Genomic DNA, 19,979 nt, shown 5'->3' with positions numbered 1-19,979 from the left:
TGGCCTAGGAAAGGTAAAACCTTGTGTTTCATTCAGGAATCTATCTTGACAGTTGTTTGTGTCTAAGGGCCAGAGCAACAATTTTTTCCATTCAGGATCTGATCTGTTGTGATTCCAAATAGTATGTACGTCGACCTCCCCCTGAGTAATGCTTTCACTTGTAGGTGCAGGTATAGACGGAGTGTTCATGTCTTTTATCTTGGCTATTCCAAGGCATGATGTTTGTTGGACAGTGTCGTTCAAAAACAATTTGCTCAGGGATGATACAGGCTCTAAACAAAGCTATTCCCTGTACTTGCCAATCTTTAGTACCCGAGACAGTTTTCGTCTCAATGTTGTCTTTCCAAAAGTCGTAACCCTGTCTAGACAGTTGGGCAATAAAGGCTGTGGAATAAATCTGTTTGGTATTCGTTAACATATTTTTCATTCCTGTCTTGTTGACATTCTTAAAGTAAACTGTCTCTGCATTCGAGATATTAAACCCTGAAAAATATGGAAATTTAATTGCAAATGTTTTCGAGCTACCCTTTGGTGGCGTAGGACAATGTTTCCATTGGTTATACATAAATACATTTCTAGGTGTTGCAGATTTATGCAAGAAATGAAGCCCATAGTGGTTCTAACAATACAGTTGTTCATAGTCTAATGAACCTTGTAAATATTCATTATTAGTAAATGCAGTTGACATCTCTAAATCAAAGCGATACCAAAGTGGATGATGGACGGAGCGTTTGAGCAAATCAAACACTCACCCCCAGTCAACTGATCTGGGTTTAATCCATCATCATTCTTTAGCTCACTCCACCACCCCAGTTCAGACATGGCCATATGCAAATCAGTCTGACCCTGTGCCTCATGGGAACAGTCCAAGCCGAACTGCCAAGCCATGTCTAGATCAGACATCATATTATTAACAGTCTCGAAGTGCCAATCATCAGAAAAGATATGGGAGGTAATAAAGTCCCTTAATGACATTTTAAATAAATGTGGAATCTTCAAAGGCTCCGACGGGCCAAAAATGTCATATTCGGTTTTGTCCCAAAATATACCATCAGGTATAGGAATCGCTGTGATGTTCACCGCTGACAAGTCTCTTGCTTCACAATGGGATGATTTATGTGGCTGGAGAAGTAAGTTCACTCTTTTACTTGCTGTGTCCATTTGAATATATCTTCCATTAATCAGCATACCCAGAGTTATTACCAGAGCTAACCAAAGTAGAAAGAAGAATATTCCCAAAACAATCCATACTTCAATCCATGGTGAAACCAGATACGTTTTTTCCAGTAGATGAAAAAAGTCTGCTGCTTGTTCTTTGAAAGTTCTTTGTACTGGCGCCGTTTCAGGCTCACTGGGATCCTCAGAAAACGTATCAAAGTTCATGAAATAGCCAGAAGCAATTCTGTCAATGGTTGGAATTGCATCCGTATTTGATGAAATTGCTGGAACCAGTTGATCACTTGTTACTTCATTGTAAACAGGTGTTTCTGGACGAACTGTTATTTGGGTCTCAAGAGGTACAAGGTCCATAGCATTGTTGCTTAGTCCTCTATTTCTTATTGTCGAATCTTCAAAGGTGATGAGTCTCTCAGTTTGAACCTCTTGGATTGTAGCTAGAGGAGTGCGTCTGCTACATTGGCGGAGTCCACTTGGCCTACTATTCATTATCGGCCACATAGTGTGGTTTGATCAGGTCGATGGACACAAATCTTTTCTCCTTTTTACCAGCAAGGGGTGGCAAAAGTACTGTTCTCGATCCGTGGATTGCTAGGACAGGTACTGGTTGTCTGTATGAAGGCCCAAATTCCTTCTTATCTGCAATCTTTTCTCTGACTAGATCCCCAAGCTTTGGGATCCAGGCAGGCCTTGCTGGGATGGCTGGATTTTCCTCAGTGGTAGATAGCTTCAGGACCCTGTTGCTTTGTTGCTTTCTTAGTTCACTTAAGTCCTGTAAAACAGCCAAACGATCTTTGATATCAAATTGTTTGTTTTCCACCACTGTGCCTTTCACATATAAGTCCGGAACCAACATTCTACTCCCAAACAGGACCTCATATGGAGTGCCACCCCCTAGAGAACTTCTTGGCAAGTTGTTTAGTGCGCGCTGGACCCCATATAAATGTTTGACCCACCCATCACCCGGACCAATACCCTAGCTGTTATACACTGCTTTATGTCCCATTTTTTTCTTTCCACAACAGAATTTCCCTCAGGATGGAATGGAGAAGAATACCGCAATACTACGCCCAGACTGGCCATGGCTTCTTTGTAAGCCCTAGAGCTAAACGCAGGACCCTGGTCAGAATGTAGTGTGCCTATTGCATATGTGCCGATAAAGACTCGCAAATCTTTTATAACAGTTCGAGCATCAGCCGAGCGCTGAGGCCACATCAATAGGAACCTTGAACACAAATCCACTGCGACCATGATATATTTATAGTTACCATCCCTTTGTAAGGGACCGCAGTGGTCCAGGTAAACACATGCTAATGGTTTATCTGAAATTAACAGGAGCTTTCTGCGCAGGACGTTTCACAGTAGAGACTCATCTTCTGGCATATTTCGCAGTCCAAGACATAATTCCTGGTCTGTTTCCTAAAGCCGGGCCACCAGTATCTCTGTTTTAATAACGATACTGTGGCGGAAACACCTGCATGGGCAGTGGCGATCCCTTCATGTGCTGCTATGATTAGTCCTAATCTATGTTCCATGTTTGGTATTACCCTATCCCCCACTCCAGGGATTCGAGCAAACGGAACATTGTTTGCATCAATTATATATGAGTATTTGAGTGGAAACTTTTTAGGTAATGCCGCACTGCTGTCTTTGCTTGATGCATTGAGAGCCAGCATTATTTCGCTGTCTATTTTCGTTTTTGAACGAGTGATTGCAGCTACGGAAGCCGTTTGCACAGCCCCTTTCGCAGCTTCATCAGCCAATGAATTCCCTTCAACGTGAACGCCATCACTTTGGTGACTCAGCGTGTGCATCACGTGAGTGTTTTGTAGTCCTTTCCACAACTGAACTACTTGTTCCCAAAGCAATTTGTGCTTGATTGTGCCACCTTTTGCATCTTTGAAACTGTTTTGAATCCAATTCTGTAAATATTAATTGTAAGATTGAACACAGTAAAAAGAATAGCACACTATCACTGTGGGGGATTCGCGATCCGTATTTTCAAGTGCCATCTTAAATGCTTGTAGTTCGGCTCGCTGAGCTGTACAATCTCCTAGAGATTGGGTTTTTGTGACTATTGGTATGAATTTGCCATCTCGCATTCGACCTTTACCGATAGCACATGCTGCACTGTAAGCTTGTTTACTCCCCGTAGCGGGCTGTGCAGATCCGTCAGTATAAATCATAAATTCGTACTGGTCAAGAGGGAGAATTTCAGTAGGCAGAGTACATTCGTGTTCATATTGCAGGAATGCTTGTGTTTGAAAATATGGATCAAAAATGTATTCAACATCAGTTGCAGCAAGAGAATTAACCCATTGTATCCATCTCGTATGTAAAGCTTTTGCATTTGGAATGCTAGCCTTTGTAACTGCCTCTAGGGCTGGTACAGGAGTCACAATCATAATGCGTTTCCCCTGTGCCAGGGTTCTTGCTTTTGCTACAGCGGTTTGAATTGCTATCAGAATTTTTTCTGAAGAAGTGAATTTCATTTCTGCTTGTGTATACAAGTGGGATTTGTAAGCAATTGGTACTTTTTCACCTTCGTTAAAAGTTAAGTAGGTGAATACGCATTGACCCGGAATTATTCGGATCACTAAGTTGCGTACGTTTACACGCGTTTGCAAGTGTTTCGTTGCTAACATGTTTGTTTGGGGTGAACGCACATTTTTTGTGTGTTTTTGTGTCCAATGTGTGATTTTAAAATCAGGTTTGATTAATTCGTAGAGAGGTTTAACCCTTTCCGCGTAATTTAAAATGTAAGTTCTTCCAAAATTCGGGAAACCTAGAATCGACTGTAAATTCTTCATTGTTTTTGGAGGTTGGAGCAGCGCACACTTTTCTAAAAAGTTGGATGCCAGGCTTTTGCCTTCACTTGATAGTTCATATCCTATGAAAAGGACGTTAAGGTGGGCAATTCTTGACTTTTTAAAGTTGAATTTGTAACCCTCTGAGGCGAAGCCTAATATTATGGTGCTCACCCTGTTCAAGTGCCTATCCAGGTCGTCTGTCAGATATATATAATCGACATATGACAATGCCTGGTCATCATAAGTTTGTAGTAACTCTGTTACCCTTGCTGAGAATAACCCCGGGCTGTTTTTGAATCCCTGGGGCAGTCGACAAAATTGACCCTGAGTCCCCATTATGGAGAAAGCGGTCAAATATCTGCCTCTGGTGCCATATTTTGACAAAAGAAACCATTTGATATGTCTAATGTGGTTTTATATTTTTTACGCACAATGTTATTCATTAATGCTGTACTGTGTGCATTTTGCACTGCATATGTTTTGCAACAAGAATTTAAGTGTCTGTAATCCAAAACTAGACGATATGTATTGTCTGGTTTGGAGACAGGAAACAAAGGATTGTTCATTGATGAGGTGCATGTTTCAATTACCCCCGGATATTCAAGTTGATATAAAATCTCCCTGACCTGTTTTTTTAGCTTCTTGCTGAACTGGGTACTGCCTTTGTGCAGTCGGTTGATTTTTTAACTGGATTTTATGGTGCGGTGAGTCCTCATCCCATCCTACATGATTTTTATACAGTGCTAGTGCTGGGGCTTGGGCTAGGGCTACTGCCCATTTCCTGGCTAATGTATATTTTAAATGAACTGGAACATGGTTGGAGAAGGCAGGCATAATGATGGCCTTGCAATGTGGTCACTCCCTGACAAATTCTGGTGGACATTCCTGTTCTGCTAGAAGTATATCATAACCCCTTGAAAGATGCTCCCAAAAGAGTGCTTTCACTTTTCTTGGTATGTCTCCCTCCATCCGGAGTGTTATTTCATATAACCTATGTGGAGAACTAACCCTGGTGTCTACAGTCTCAACTTGTATGTCTTCATTCAAGTGTACTGTCTCCAGAAGTCCCTTCAGGTTCTGGCAAGCTATTGTACCTTCTGCTGCACTGTCCAGCATAGTCTGGGCCCATTCTCCGTTCCCGAGTTGGTTTCTCAATATTCTCGACATGTCTGATCTTCAGGCCTGCTACCTTTTTCTTGGTGAATTGAGGTTTTGCTTTATTTTTCTGAACGTGTTGATCGTCTTTAGACTTCACGCGTTCTTCCTTGTTTTCTGACCGTCCTCTTCTTTCGGATGTCTGTGACGATATCTGAAAGGTACGAGAGGGACGTGTATCATTATCTTGATATCTGTCAGGTTTTCTCAAATTATCCCTATTCCTGAGGTTGTACCTCCTTTCAGAGGGCTCCTTCTGTGGAGGAGACCTGCCTCGGGAATGAGAACGCTTCTCTTTGGAATTCTGTTTATTTTCCCACTTCTTTTTAGAAGAGGTAGGAATGTTTTTAGGAAAGACCTTATCAGGACTTTCAGACAGTTGTGGTTTTACTGGTTTCCCTCCCAGACTGTCTCTGCCTAATTCCTCATAGGATTTTTCAATTATGCTGGCTAGTTCTAGAGGTTGTTCTGTTACATCAAATTCCCTTAGTTTCTGGCGGATCGCCACTGATGCTGCTTCTCGTTTAATATTAGATAATAATATTGCTGACACCTGGTCGAAATTTTTAAGTAACTTCATACCTAAATTCAGAGCAGGCTCACCCCGTATTTGTTTTGAATATGTTTTAGGACATCGGGTATTACCGCCATTGACGGAACACCACGTGTTTTTGTGTAGATAGCAGCAAATACTGTGCCCCAAGAGGTGCAGTCTTCCAGAAGTGGTGTGATCCCCATTGGTAAACAAATTGTTAAAATTCTGTGTTTTTCAAAAGGGGTAGTATTAGGAAATACTGCTTCGATTTGAGTAATTTTTTGAGCTAACCAGAATGGAATTTGTTCGCGTTTTGCGGGTAATTTACCCATGACTGAGTGTAAAGTTTGTGGAGTCATTTTTAACGTATTCACCTGATGAGGTGTTGGATATTGAATTGTTAATGGTTGTTGGACTGTTAAAGTCCGCATGACATATTGAACCATTTGTCTATATATCTTGATTAATTCCTTGAGTTGAGCAAGTAAATCTACGTCTGACATAGTTTTAATGTCAGGATGTGGTGTATAGCCGGCTAAATTCAGCCATGTTGCTCCTGGTCTACCTAGTGGACCGAGCCTGGTAATGTGATTGTAATGTTTTAGGGTGCCTTTAAACGAGAGCTCATGCTCTGGTATGTGAGTGGAATTTCAATATCCTTGAAAGGAATATATTCCTCAGGTGGTTCATCTTCTTTGTAGAAGTGAAACATATGTGTTACTAGATTTGATTCTGGGAATACTATCCATGAATATAATACCTCTGTCGTGAGAATACATGTGCCTCTATCACAAAAACTGCTCTACCACCTCTTGGTGTCAGACCATGTTTTATACGTTTTAGAGTGATGGCTCTCCTTAAATTTGGTGGGATGTGTATAACACCGAACTCGTCTTCATTAAGACCTGTAAGGTCAGCCGCAGCTTGACCGTTGACGACACCATCTCCGGTGTCAGACATTGTATAATGAAAAATTGTAGAGCAAGTTCCAAGGAAACAAAGATTATGTGCACAATATTTTGGAACACTGTATCCTTCAACGTTGAACAAAACCAAACAGCTAATACATAGGACTTTCGTCCTACTCAGCTATGGCGGATATTATCCCTACCAACTCCAGACGTCTTATACATGCTTGTAGGAATGGACAGTTCAACATAACTGTTTTTTGTATTGTCGCATAGGTTACCCATTTGTATGGTATATGTATAGCACTTTTTCACCTATCACCACAAGTCACCTTTGCTGCACTTCAATCACTTCATCGCCGGGTATTGTAGTGCCGTACTGACAGCCATATGCATTGATATGTATACATAATATTCATACAATATAATCGTAATTTTTTTTACCTAAAATTGCTTTGTCTTTATGGTGTGTTCCATTTATCCCAATTTAGTTCATGAAAAGTGTTCTTGAACCATTGTCTACATTTTTTAGATTAAGTTTGTTATGTTTGCTATTGAAAATTAAAAATTCAGGATGTATTACACACATTGAACGAAGGAATTGTCACTCTCCCAACAGAACCACTTCTTTACATACCCCTAAAAAGGGTATCATGGAAGGTGATGGGATTGTGTGGGATGTGTAAAATAAGTGATTTGAATGCGTGGAAGAAGAGGTAGATGGAGACCACCTTCTATTATGTCTTCTAGGAGAAGTTACTTAAGAATAGGAGGGATGATTCAGGGGTTCTAGCCAGGTATGATGGATGTACTGTAATCTAGAACCATATTCCTCAAAGGTGACACAGAATTGCCCCTGGATATTATCACTGTTCTATTAAAAAGATCCAAGGGAGAAAGTGGTACCTGGATAGGAACTTTGGGAGGAATTTTCATTCTAGGTGAGACCGATGGTGAAGCCAGGAAGGAAAGGTGTCCAAGAGAACAGCTGAAAAAAAACTACATGCCTCTGACTGCCTCAACATTGATCTTCAACAGCAAGTACCTAGACACAAATATTCTAGAGATGTCTTGAAGTTGAATGCTTCGACATCGTGTGTTTTGATGTCGAATGGGAAGACACCGATCACTTAAAACCCACATGTTAAGTGTTTCAACTGTGATTGTCTTGAAACCATGGAGGACTTCAGTGGATGACGTGCTTGCGGCATGAATGCTCTACAAGCAGCTGATCACATCCGTGCCAAGCCCTGCTTTGAGATGAGTGATGCGGACTGGTGTTCTCAGAAGAGCGGGGAGAATCTAGAGATGGTGGAGACTCTTATTCTCCCTGGGTCTCTCTTCTGAAATTCTTTTCTGGGAAACACACAGACTCGACAGAAGGGGCACTTTCGTTGGCGAGCTTGCAATGTTTCTTTCTCTCTTCCTTCACCCTGAGATCTTCTAGGTTCCCTCTCAGATGAATATCCTCACAGTCCTTTACCACTCTTTTTGTCATTTTCTGAAAATATTTGCATTTTTTAACATAATTTGACACGGGTAAAAGGACCAAACACACAGAATGTGGGTCAGAGCAAGTCTTCTTCCTCACACAAGAGGGGTACCTTTAAAAAAAGATGGCATTTCAGTACAAAACACCTTCAAAAGTGATGACAATTGAAGGAAAAAGCATCAAACGCTTTAAAGATGTCAAATAAAGACTGTTCAAGTTCAGCCCTGAACAAACAGGGCGAAACCCCTCATAAGTGTTCAAAGATCAATCAACATGAGTCAGAAAAAAAGAAATGACGCTATGAGGCAAACTGCTAGCACAGTGTACACTGAGAGATGGAACCGGATGGCAACTTAAAGCAGCCGTGCATGTTTTTCAACCTTGTGCACTTTGAACTTACCAGCCACTTTTCCTTCATGCTTCTCACCATCATGTACGGTTTTACAAGGTTATATCTAATACTCCAGCACAGCTTTTGGCAAGGTGTTGCAATGCTGCCATTTGAGTTATTTAACAAGCATTGAAAATACAATAGGTCTCGCATTTGTTTGAGCTAGAGCTAATGGGATTGCAAATGGCAATGTCTTTTACGTATGTGTTCTGGAATGTATGTATGTGGTGTGTAGTGAAATTATGTGTGTTGGATTAGATTAGTTAGTTGTGTAAATGTGTGGCATGGAATTGTGTGGTGTGGACTGGATTTGAGTTGTGGAATTAGGCGGAATGCTGTGCTGTGGAATTATATAGATAGTATATATGTGGTACTGAGTGTACTAGAATTATGTGGAGTGTGATTGTGTGTTATGGAGTGCAATTATGTGGAATGGTATTTTGCGCTGTGGATTGGTATGTAGTGGAGTTTAATTATATGGTGTGCTGTTGAATTTTGTAGCAGTATGTGGTGAGTTGTGTAACTGTGTTGTTGAGTTGTATTATGTGGCTTGGTGTCAAATTATGTGGTGTAGATTGCAAATGTTTTGAGTTGAATTGTGTGGTGTGGAACTGTGTAGATAGTGTTACCCATTTTGTGATGAAAAATAAGACATAGGTAGCAGCTAAGCTTTAGATCTGTGTGTTAAAAAAATTACTAATACCAGAGAGAAAAATTTGGAAGAAGCTGGCCTGTTTCTTCTATGGAAGGTGGACCTGAGTTTTGAAACATAGTTGCTTTTCACGTGCAGTTGAAGATACGGATGAGATTTTACTATATTTTAAAAAACGAAAAGAAAGAAAGAAAGAAAGAAAGAGAGAGAAAGAAAGAGAGAAAGAGAGAGAGAAAGAGAGAGAGAAAGAGAGAGAGAAAGAGAGAAAGAGAGAGAGAGAGAGAGAGAGAGAGAGAGAGAGAGAGAGAGAGAGATATAGATAGATAGATAGATAGATAGATAGATAGATAGATAGATAGATAGATAGATAGATAGATAGATAGATAGATAGATAGATAGATAGATAGATAGATAGATAGATAGATAGATAGATAGATAGATAGATAGATAGATAGATAGATAGATAGATAGATAGATAGATAGATATGTTCTGGGTCCCTGCATGCGGGTGGCAATGTTCTACATTTATGACTATCTGCGAAGATCATACAATGCAGAAGGATAAGTTACTTACCTGTAATCCTAGTTCTCTTCCAGGGGTATCCTCATCAAAGTCATAAGCACTGAATATTCCCACCCATGTGCGGGGACCCCGGAAATAATAAAATTATATATGAAAAACACATATCTATACAGCTCTGTATAAGTATAAACATATATTATTTTTTCCAAGCAAATGCTGCCCCCATAGTAGGCTAGACAATGTAGATATAAATATCCAATAACACACTATAGGTATAATAATACACCTAAATCTCTTTTTTTTTTTTAATGAGGTAAAAACTCATGAGAAAGAAAAGAAAAAACACTGTGCAAAACACAGATCCACAAAACATTGTTAGCCTGCAGGCTGCATTGCAATACAATACCATAGAGACTGAAAAGCCTTGTACAGGTAAAAACTGGCACCGTGCCTTTAAGGCAGCCCTGATTCCAATATCCCATCATGCCTCAGGGGTGACAGTTGGGTCAGTTGTTCTTTGCGGGACCGTAGTCCTAAACACAAAGATATACTTCTTCCATATTTAAAAATACAGTCCTCTCATTTGCCTGGGGAGGAGGGTGGGTTGCTTATGACTTTGATGAGGATACCCCTGGAAGAGAACTAGGATTACAGGTAAGTAACTTATCCTTCTCTTCCAGGGGATCCTCATCAATAGTCATAAGCACTGAATAGAATAGCAAGCCCATCTTCCACCGCAGGCAAATGAAAACTGCACTATACATTGAAGATAACAACCGAAATAATCAGTTGTTGAACAGATTCCTCAAGGAGGCTTGCCCTACTTGAGTGTCTGCTCTGGTGTTCGAGTCCAGACAATAATGTCTCGTGAATGTATGGACAGATCTCCAAGTAGCTGCTTTACAGATCTCGGAGAGTGGGACATTATTGAGAAACGCAGCAGTAGCTGCTTTCCCTCGTGTGGAATGTACCTTAGGTAGAGGCCATAACGGTTTCTGAGCTAGCTGGTAAGCTAATTTAATGCTTGACACAATCCCTCTGGCAATAGAACGTTTAGATGCTGCAAAACCTGTACGGACAGCACCATAGTTCACAAACAATTGGTCAGACTTCCTGACAGCCTTAGTTCTATCTAGGTAAAATTTGAGAACTCGTTTAACATCCAAAGAATGCAACGCCCTCTCAGCTGGCGAAGAGGGGTTGGGAAAGAGAGTTGGCAGTGAGATAGACTGATTCACATGAAAGTCGGATACCACCTTAGGTAAAAATGAAGGATGAGTTCTCATCACCACCCTATAAAGGTGAAAACCCGTGTAGGGTTCTTTTGAGCAGAGGGCCTGTATTTCACTCACCCTACGTGCTGAGGTGATAGCTACCAAGAAGGCTGCTTACCACGTAAGGTGCTGTAATGTAGCCTTATGTATGGGTTCGAAAGGTGGACTCATAAGCTTTGAAAGAACCAGGTTCAGCTCCCAAGGAGGCGAGGGAGGCCTCACTGGGGAATAAACCTTTTTAAGTCCCTGCAAAAAATCTTTTAGCACTTGAATCTTAAAGAATGAATGCTGAGATGGAGAGCGCCTATAGGCCGTAATGGCTGCCAGGTGCACTTTGATGGAGGAGAATTTTAACCCCACCCTGGCTAAGTGAAGCAGATAGGGTAATATCACTTCCTCTTGACATTTCGTAGGATTATGTTGATTTTGAATACACCATAAATAAAATCTCTTCCACTTACAGAAGTATGAGTGTCTCGTAGAAGGCCTCCTAGCTTCCTTCAATATGGTCATACATTCCTGGGGAAGGTTTAAATGGCCATACTGGAGGACTTCAGGAGCCATGCTGTTCAGCTCAGCGAGGGAAGGTTGGGATGGTAAATCCTCCCCTGCCTCTTGGTTAGCAAGTCCGGCCTGCACGGCAGACGCTTGTGCGGCTGGATCGATAGGTGAAGGAGATCTGGGTACCACCACTGCCTCGGCCAGTCCGGTGCTATTAGGATCATCTTGGTGGTCGAGTGTTGCAGCTTGGTCACCACTTTCGGGATTAGCGGGAGAGGAGGAAAGACGTACACAAATGTCATTGACCAGTCGATCAAAAGGGCATTCCCCAGAGACCCTGGTCGATAGTACCTTGAGGCGAAGCCTCGGCATTTTGTGTTGTTTTCGTCCGCGAAGAGGTCTACTTGCGGACGGCCCCACTCCTCGATAATGTTTTCTAGCACCTCGTCGTTGAGGACCCAGTCCTCTGGGTCTTGAAAATGTCGACTGAGTGAGTCCGCTTGAACGTTGAGCTCGCCTGGCAGGTGCACCACCGTTATGGAAATGTTCCTTGACAGGATCCAGTGCCACAGGGATTGAGCCTCCAGCGAGAGTGTCCTGGAGCGAGTACCCCCCTGCTTGTTCAGGTAGTACATTGTGGTGGTGTTGTCCGTTTGTACTAAAATGGAACTCGTGCTGATTGAGGGCAGGAACGCCTTGAGGGCGAGATGTACCGCCCTGAGCTCTAGCATGTTGATGTGATATAGCTGCTCGCTGCTGAACCACAGCCCCAGAGTCTGTAGAGACCCCAGGTGCGCCCCAACCTTGTAGCGATGCGTCGGTGATCAGCGTTTGCGATGGAGGTTCCTGATGGAAAGGAATCCCCACCTGTAGATTGCTCGACTTCAACCACCACTTGATCGACTGCCTGGCCGTTGTCGAAAGCCACACTTTGTCCTCCCACAGAGAAGACTTTTGGTCCCATTTGTCCTCTAGATCCTGTTGGAGAGGACGCATCCCCAACCTGGCGTTGGGCACTAGGAATATGCAAGATGCCATGGCCCCTAGCAGGGATGATATCTGTCACGCTGTAGACAGCCTGTTGGTTATCGCATGCCTGCCTTTTTGAGCGAGGGATAACTGTCTCTCCTCCGAAGGAAACACTTTTCCTAGTTCGGAATCTACAATCGCTCCCAGGTAGTGTATCCTTTGAGTTGGTGTGAAGGTGGATTTTTTGCGATTCACCTGGAGCCCCAATCGGTGACACATTTCCAGGCAGCGTGTCAGTTGTGAACGCACAGCCTGAGGCGATGGGCCTTTTAGTAACCAGTCGTCTAGATAGGGATAGACGAAGACTCCTGCGCGTCTCAGGGCAGCAGCTACCACCGCCATGCACTTTGTGAACACTCGAGGTGCTGATTTCAGGCCAAATGGTAGAACCTTGAACTGGTAGTGGGAGGTTCCTACCACGAATCTTAGGAATTTCCGATGACGCTGACAGATGGGTATATGAAAATACGCATCTTGCAGGTCCAGCGAGCACATCCAATCGCCTCGACGGAGATGTGGATATATTTGTTGAAGTGCAAGCATGCGAAACTTCTCCCTCTCGATATGTTTGTCGAGTGTTCGTAAATCCAAGATGGGTCTGAACTCTGTTTTTGTACTTCTCTTCTGAATTAGAAAATATCTGGAGTAGACTCCTCTCCCTCTCTGCGCTCTTGGAACCCTTTCTATGGCCGATTTGAGTAGGAGGGTTGCCACCTCTTCTCTTAGCATCTTGAGTTGATGAGACAAATGTACCGGGTGGACAGATGGAGGAGGACTCCGGAAACGAAGAGAGTATCCATGTTGCAGTATAGTCAGAACCCACTTGTCTCTGGGGATGTTTTGCCACTCTGGAAGATGTCGCGAAATACTTCCTCCCACCGGAGCGGTGGACGGTTTTGGAGGAAGCGATAGCTCATTGCTTGCCTTGAGCCTTGTTGCCACTGTTGGACTGGCGGTTGTTTCCTTGTCCTCTAGTTGATCTGCGGGACTGAAATTGTTGTTTTTTCTGACCTTGCTGGTCTTGATTCTTCTGCCAGTGAAGGGTTTGAACCCTCTGCTGGAAGGCACGCCTGTCAGTTCCCCTACGACGACGGAACTCTTTCCTTTTTCTCTATCCCCACGGCTTTCATGGTCTCGAGTTCAGACTTCATCCGAGCCATCTCGTCGTCGGTATGCAAACCAAAAAGCGAACTCCCAGAAAAAGGTAGATTGACAATTCTGGCTTGTACCTCAGGTTTCAAAGCCGTTAATCGTAGCCAGGAAGATTGTCTGGCTGAAATACCATGGGCGTAGGAGTGAGCTGCCAGTGTTGCTCCATCTGCTGCCGCACTAATGACTTGATTAGAGACCCGACTGCCCTCCTGCAAGATCTCCTCAAAGTCTTTCCTATCCTCCTGCAGAAGTTTCTCTACGAATCTTTGGAGAGAATCCCACAGCGATCTGTCGTAGCGCCCCAAGAGCGCCGAGACACTGGCCACTTTCAAACTGGAGGCAGCCGATCCGCACACTCTTCTTCCCCAAGAGTCTTGCGTCTTGCTTTCTTTATCTGGTGGCACTGTGGATGACAAAGCCACCGAATGGGTCTTCCTGGCGGCCGCAGTGATTACAGAGTCAGGTGGAGGGTCCGCCTTGAGGAACAGAGGATCCTCCAGAGCAGGACGATATTTTTTAAGTATTCGCGCCGGAGCTGACTTGATGGTAGCCGGCGTGAGGAAGACGTCCATCACTGGTTTAAGCAACCCAGGGACAACAGTGGACGAGATGCCGTTCTTTCGTGAAGGGTCTCAAAGATGACTGAAGAAGTCGTCTCTTGAACAGGCATTGGGATGTTCAACTTTGCTGCTCCCCTGCACAAAACATCCGGGAAAGTGCTGATGTCATCCACTGGTGAAACTCGAGATGAAGGAGTATCTGAAAGCGTGGGAGAGTAATCTCTCTTGGAAGAACAGCTTGAAGAAGAAGAAGATATAGGAGCGGCTTGAAGAAGAAGAAGATATAGGAGACCTACGCCTTCTTCTCTCAGATTGCCCCGACTCTCTTCTGCGAGAGCTGGACCTCGATCTTCTCCTGGGCGAACGTGAGCGCCGATCATACTCTCTTTCCCGAGAGCGAGGGCTTGTTGGTCTCCTAGGCTGGGTAAGATTCCTCAATCTAGTTAAGGAGATGCTTACTGCATGCGCCATGGAAGGCATACGTGGTGGTATTGACTGAGGCAGCACTCCGGTAGGGCTTTGTCCCGGAGGATGATGCTCTTCCTGCCTTCTTGGTGCCGGTGACGCTGTCAATCGAGGACTTGTCGGCCCAGGATGCTCTATAGGTGAAATAGGAGCTGGAGATGAAATTATCACTTCAAGTGATCTAGATCTTGAAGGAGGAGATCCTGATCCTGCTGAGGCTGAAGGCGAAATAGTAATCGGCGGTGAGCCAGAAGCTGAATCATGCTCCGATGCCACATCCGGAGTATACTTTACTCTATGCGGAGACTTGCATCTCGACGCTGACCTGGATGTCAGTTGGCGCTCCTGATACCCAACAGCGGAGGACTGTCTCGACGGTGATAGGCCTATCGCCGGAGATCTGGACCACGACACCGAGTGGATAACCGGCAACGAGTCATGCCTCGACGTCGAGAGCTTTGTCGTCGAAGGAGGGCTTCTCCTGGACGGAGGCCTAGATCCCAACGGGGAACTTCGCCTCGACGTCTGTTTCATCGCCGACGTCATGGACATCTCTAACGACGGAGGCGCCTGCCTCGACGTCGGTCCAGACGGAGGCTCCTGCCTCGACGTCGATCCAGACGGAGGCGACCGCCTCGACGTCGAATCATGCCCCGACGACGATCTTCGTCTCGACGTCGGCAAGGTCTTCGACGACGATCGATTCTCCGTCGACAGCGAACCAAGTCTCAACGTCTATGATCGCCCATGGTCTTATGACGAAGATCTTCGTGAAGTAGATTTCGACGTCGACCTTCTTTCCTTCGACGTCGACTTCCTCCTAGATGTTGACTTCGACGTCGAACGATGATGTTTCTCCTTCGACGCCGCACGATGTCTCCTCGACGGCGAAGTCTTCGACGACGAATGAATGCGTTTCGCCGCTGGATCCTGCATCGACGTTGATTTCCTCTTGGACGCATGAGCATCGCTGGTCTCCTCACTTCTCAACGACGATCCCGCCGCTGGAGTCTTCGACGCCGAGCCCGACGCACAGGGATCAACTGCTTCGACGTCGACCGCATTTCAGAAAGGCCATAAAGCCTAATCCTCTCCCTGTCTTTCAAAGTTCTCTTAGAAAGGTCCTTACAATGTCGACAGGAAGCAGGAGAATTAGTGTCCGGTAGACAGATGATACACACATCGTGAGTATCTGAAGCAGCCTTCTTTTTGCCACAGGATGGACAGGGCATGAACAAAGAAGGCATTTTCTGACAGAAAAAAGTTTTGAAATCTGTCAGCAAAACAGGAAAAATGCTTCACCAAAAAGAAATAATAAAGATGAAGCAAAAATTTCACTAGAAAAGTAGCAAATCTTGACTAGAAAGTCAAAACTGAAGAGAGCTGAATTCCAGGGTCCTAACTGAAGGAGCCGGAAAGAACAACTGACCCAACTGTCACCCCTGAGGCATGATGGGATATTGGAATCAGGGCTGCCTTAAAGGCACGGTGCCAGATTTTACCTGTACAAGGCTTTTCAGTCTCTATGGTATTGTATTGCAATGCAGCCTGCAGGCTAACAATGTTTTGTGGATCTGTGTTTTGCACAGTGTTTTTTCTTTTCTTTCTCATGAGTTTTTAACTCATTAAAAAAAAAAAGAAAAAAGAAAAAAAAGAGATTTAGGTGTATTATTATACCTATAGTGTGTTATTGTATATCTATATCTACATTGTCTAGCCTACTATGGGGGCTGAATTTGCTTGGAAAGAATAATATATGTTTATACATATACAGAGCTGTATATATATATATATATGTGTTTTTCATATATAATTTTATTAGTTCCGGGGTCCCCGCACATGGGCGGGAATATTCAGTGCTTATGACTATTAATGAGGATCCCCTGGAAGCGAACTTTGGTATACCATAGCCTAGAGAATGCCGCCATATGGTACCCTACTTCTTAGATACGTATCTGGTCACAGTCGTACTTCATACCTTCAAGGCCTAACATGAAAAGAGCAGCAGCAAACAAGGTCTCTTCATGCCATATGTGAAATTTGTATCTATTTAATGCCATTATTCACTTCCAATATCAAGTAGCAAGTGGCCTGATGTGCATTTTAAAAGGGTGTATGAAAGACAATACATAAGGCTTATGAACTGCAAAATATTTATATGCCCAGTTCGGTCTATCTGCATTCCTACAGAAGAGTAAATGAAAGAGTTGAAGAATGAAGAATGATGAGTGATGGTGCTGTTTCATCAAAGGGGATTGCAGCTTTCCTTAGAGTCTTACGTTACTGCCTAGACTACATTTCTGTTATTGGCTGTGGAGCCACATCACACCACGTGCTCTTTCACACGGCTCCTCTTCTTCCAATACCTCTCACCACCACAATAGCACCTAGGTGACCACATGGAAGTTGGAGAAAAGTAAACTGGGAAAGGGTGAAAGCTACAAGTTCCCTCCCTATGATCAGATGAGGAAAGAAAAGCTGACCCTTTCATTATGCTAGCTCACTCATTAGGGTGAGGTTGTAGTACTGCCAGATGGATTGGGCTGGGCCTAAGAAACGGAGTCCTTCCCAATTAAATTGATTTCTAGTAGCGGCTGTATTTGCTTTGCTATTGGGCTGAATCTGGAACAGAAGATCATTAGCAGTTGGAGTGATACTAGCATGGTGCAGGACCAGTAGGAAACACTAAGGGGCCGATTACGATGCGGCCCGGAAAGGCTCCGACTCATGGTTGAAGCCTTCCGGGCCGCATTGTAATCGGCCCCTCGGTTTACTTTCCGACCACTGCATTACAATGCTGGTGGTCCGAAACTAAACCAGCCGGTCATTCCGGCTGGCTTCCGACGGGCTCAAGGAACCCATCGGATAGTCAGACCCGGCTTGTAATCCCAAAGGGTGGGCCTTTCCGCCTTTGGGATTACGATGCATGGTTTTCCGCACGGTTTCCATACTGGCCTGTCCGACATAGAAATCATGTCAGAAAGCGTGTTTGGGGGCCCCAGAAGGACCCCCTTGTGTGTCCGGCCTCGGGTTGGGGCCGAAGGGGCACCTATGGTGCCCCCCCCCCCCGTTGATCCTTGCATCCTTGAGGTGCCTCCCACTAGGTGCAGGGATGAACAGCACCTCCCATTTCCCTAAGGGGGCATGTATTACAGCCGGTTTACGGCGGTAATGCATGCTCCCCTAGGGAAATGCAGGAATGCGACCTTACAGTGTTCGGTCGCATCCTAATTAGGCGGTCAGGACCACCGACCAGAGGTCGGTCAGTCTCAGGACCGAGACGGTGTCGGGCGGACTTAAGTCCGCCCGACATCTTAATTAGGCCCCAAGTCACAAATCTATAGAGTTTATGTAGATGTCCCACAGATGGTAACAAGGGCGAGGTAAGGAAATTGTACAAAGGATGTCCACATTAACATACCTTCTGTGAGCTCTTGCTGTGCTCTTGAAGTAACCATTTGCTCCTGTCTGTGTTCTCGTCTGAGGCAATAATCCCGGAGTGGTTTAGTGTTACTTAAACATTGGAGCACGGCATTCATGAAACACTGTAAAAGAAACAAAAACTTATTAATAGGAAGGTGGCCAAAATTAGAGACATCTGTCGTACGGAAATGCATATAGCTGGGATCACGTCACTGCTTTCCCTCTGTACACCTATACTCTTAGAATAAGTGCCCCCACCCATGCTGTTCTTGCACAGTTTAAGTTCTTTAAGTAATGTCAAGCTATCTGGTAATCACTATAACATATCTGAACAAACCCCATGGATTGCACAGTTTCTTCGATGTGTTCTCTGTTAAAGACAAAGCAGTCCTGTCTGTATGCACTTTACCCCTTTCCCCAAAAGTTTAAATTTGACAATCTTGCATAGCCCGCACTCTGTTGGTGCGAGTGAAAAGAAAAGATAAACGCTCCAAGAGGATTTTACTATGTGTGCTGCAAAACTCTCATTTGTTGAAATTCACAAAGAATTGCAACTGTCACATCATCCGAGGACTACACATTAAGCAAACATTTGAAAAACATTGAAAATATAACATGCACATTTTGGAATAAGAAGCTACTACATAATACATTTAATTCCTTCTCGAACATGCTTCCTAAAATGTTTGCAAATAAATGACATTTCTAAAATTTTGCATCCAAATGGATGTTGTCCAAAAAATACTAAAGTCTTATTTCCCACAAAGTCAAAGATCCATTGTTTCTCTTTTACAGGGGTGGTGGGGGGGCATTCCCCTTCCTCTTCCTCGGTATACCTTGTCTTAAATGTGGGGGGGGGGGGGGGAAGAACCCCACTCCTTTTACCTATTTATACATCTGGAAGTACACAAGTCGTTCTTTCCCATTCTACCTAAGTTCTAATTTTTACATCCCAGTTTCTAACCCAGGGCCTCTACTCATCCCGTACCCTAGTACCTCTATCTCCCCAAAATCCATACCACAGCACCTAGCTTGCTTGCCACCATCACTGGTGTTTCTGTCAAATTTCCTCAGGTGAAGGGTGAGGATTGCCTTGTTTTAAAAATACACCTAAATAGAGTTTCACCAATCTGGATCGTCAGCTGATGTTCTCCATTTTCTGTTAACTTCAAAATGAGGAAGAGTCTACAAATATTTTGTGAATACCTATAAACTAGCAAGGATATGGTGATTACCCTTAAGTTTGCAGGTGCCCCCCTCTAATATTCAAACCCAGCTGACTTGAGATTTACTTACATGAGAAATCACACAATACTGATGAAATTTTAAGTATGACTAATCTATTTATGAGATCAAATTCAACTTTTGTGAATATCAAATTGGAATAGTGCTTGTTGTATATTTACTCATTGGTGAACTACCTTACTTCTAACCCTATTCTTCCTGGGCACATTCTGCACTAATGAGGTGGGATTCACCCCTGAGACAGGAAATTAGTGTAGCTTTTGATTCCTTGCATGGCCACCAAAGTATGATTGCTACAAAAGGAGCTGGTATCCCAAACTTCAAGGTCCCCAGATAAGGGATTTTTTTTAACCGAGCAGTACTTGCAAGTCCTTCTTCATTCTCCTAGTCATTATTAATGAGGAAAACCAAAGCAGCCCTGTCTTCAGGCCCATAATCCTCAATTTCACAGCAAAACCCAAGACACCAATCATTAGTGCACATACACAAGTACCTATACACCCAAACACACACGTACACACACACACGCACACACACACACTACTGTGTTTTCCAGCCATAGTAGGTTGCAGCACTTTACTCTTCACATCTATGAGGAATGTTATTCATTAGTCAGTAGTTATATCTCACTAAAATCACATGTAGACAGTAAAATGGCTGATTACGAATGTTGCTGATGGTTGCACCC

General features: G+C 43.8%; 1 protein-coding gene across 2 annotated transcripts in view; it reads right to left on the bottom strand.

Annotated features, from left to right (window-relative positions):
* USP21 (ubiquitin specific peptidase 21) overlaps positions 1-19,979 on the bottom strand; it is a 508,323-nt gene that overhangs the window by 245,161 nt on the left and 243,183 nt on the right. For both annotated transcript variants that reach the window (XM_085637764.1, XM_085637765.1), the window contains one exon: positions 18,045-18,168. In XM_085637764.1, coding sequence (XP_085493890.1) covers positions 18,045-18,168 — 124 coding nt within the window. The remainder of the gene's footprint in view (positions 1-18,044; positions 18,169-19,979) is intronic.

This window comes from Triturus cristatus, chromosome 12 (assembly GCF_964204655.1).
Source record: "Triturus cristatus chromosome 12, aTriCri1.1, whole genome shotgun sequence".
NCBI classification, from domain to species: domain Eukaryota; kingdom Metazoa; phylum Chordata; class Amphibia; order Caudata; family Salamandridae; genus Triturus; species Triturus cristatus.
The sequence above is the reverse complement of the archived record's forward strand: the minus strand, read 5'-3'. Positions and strand labels throughout refer to the sequence as shown.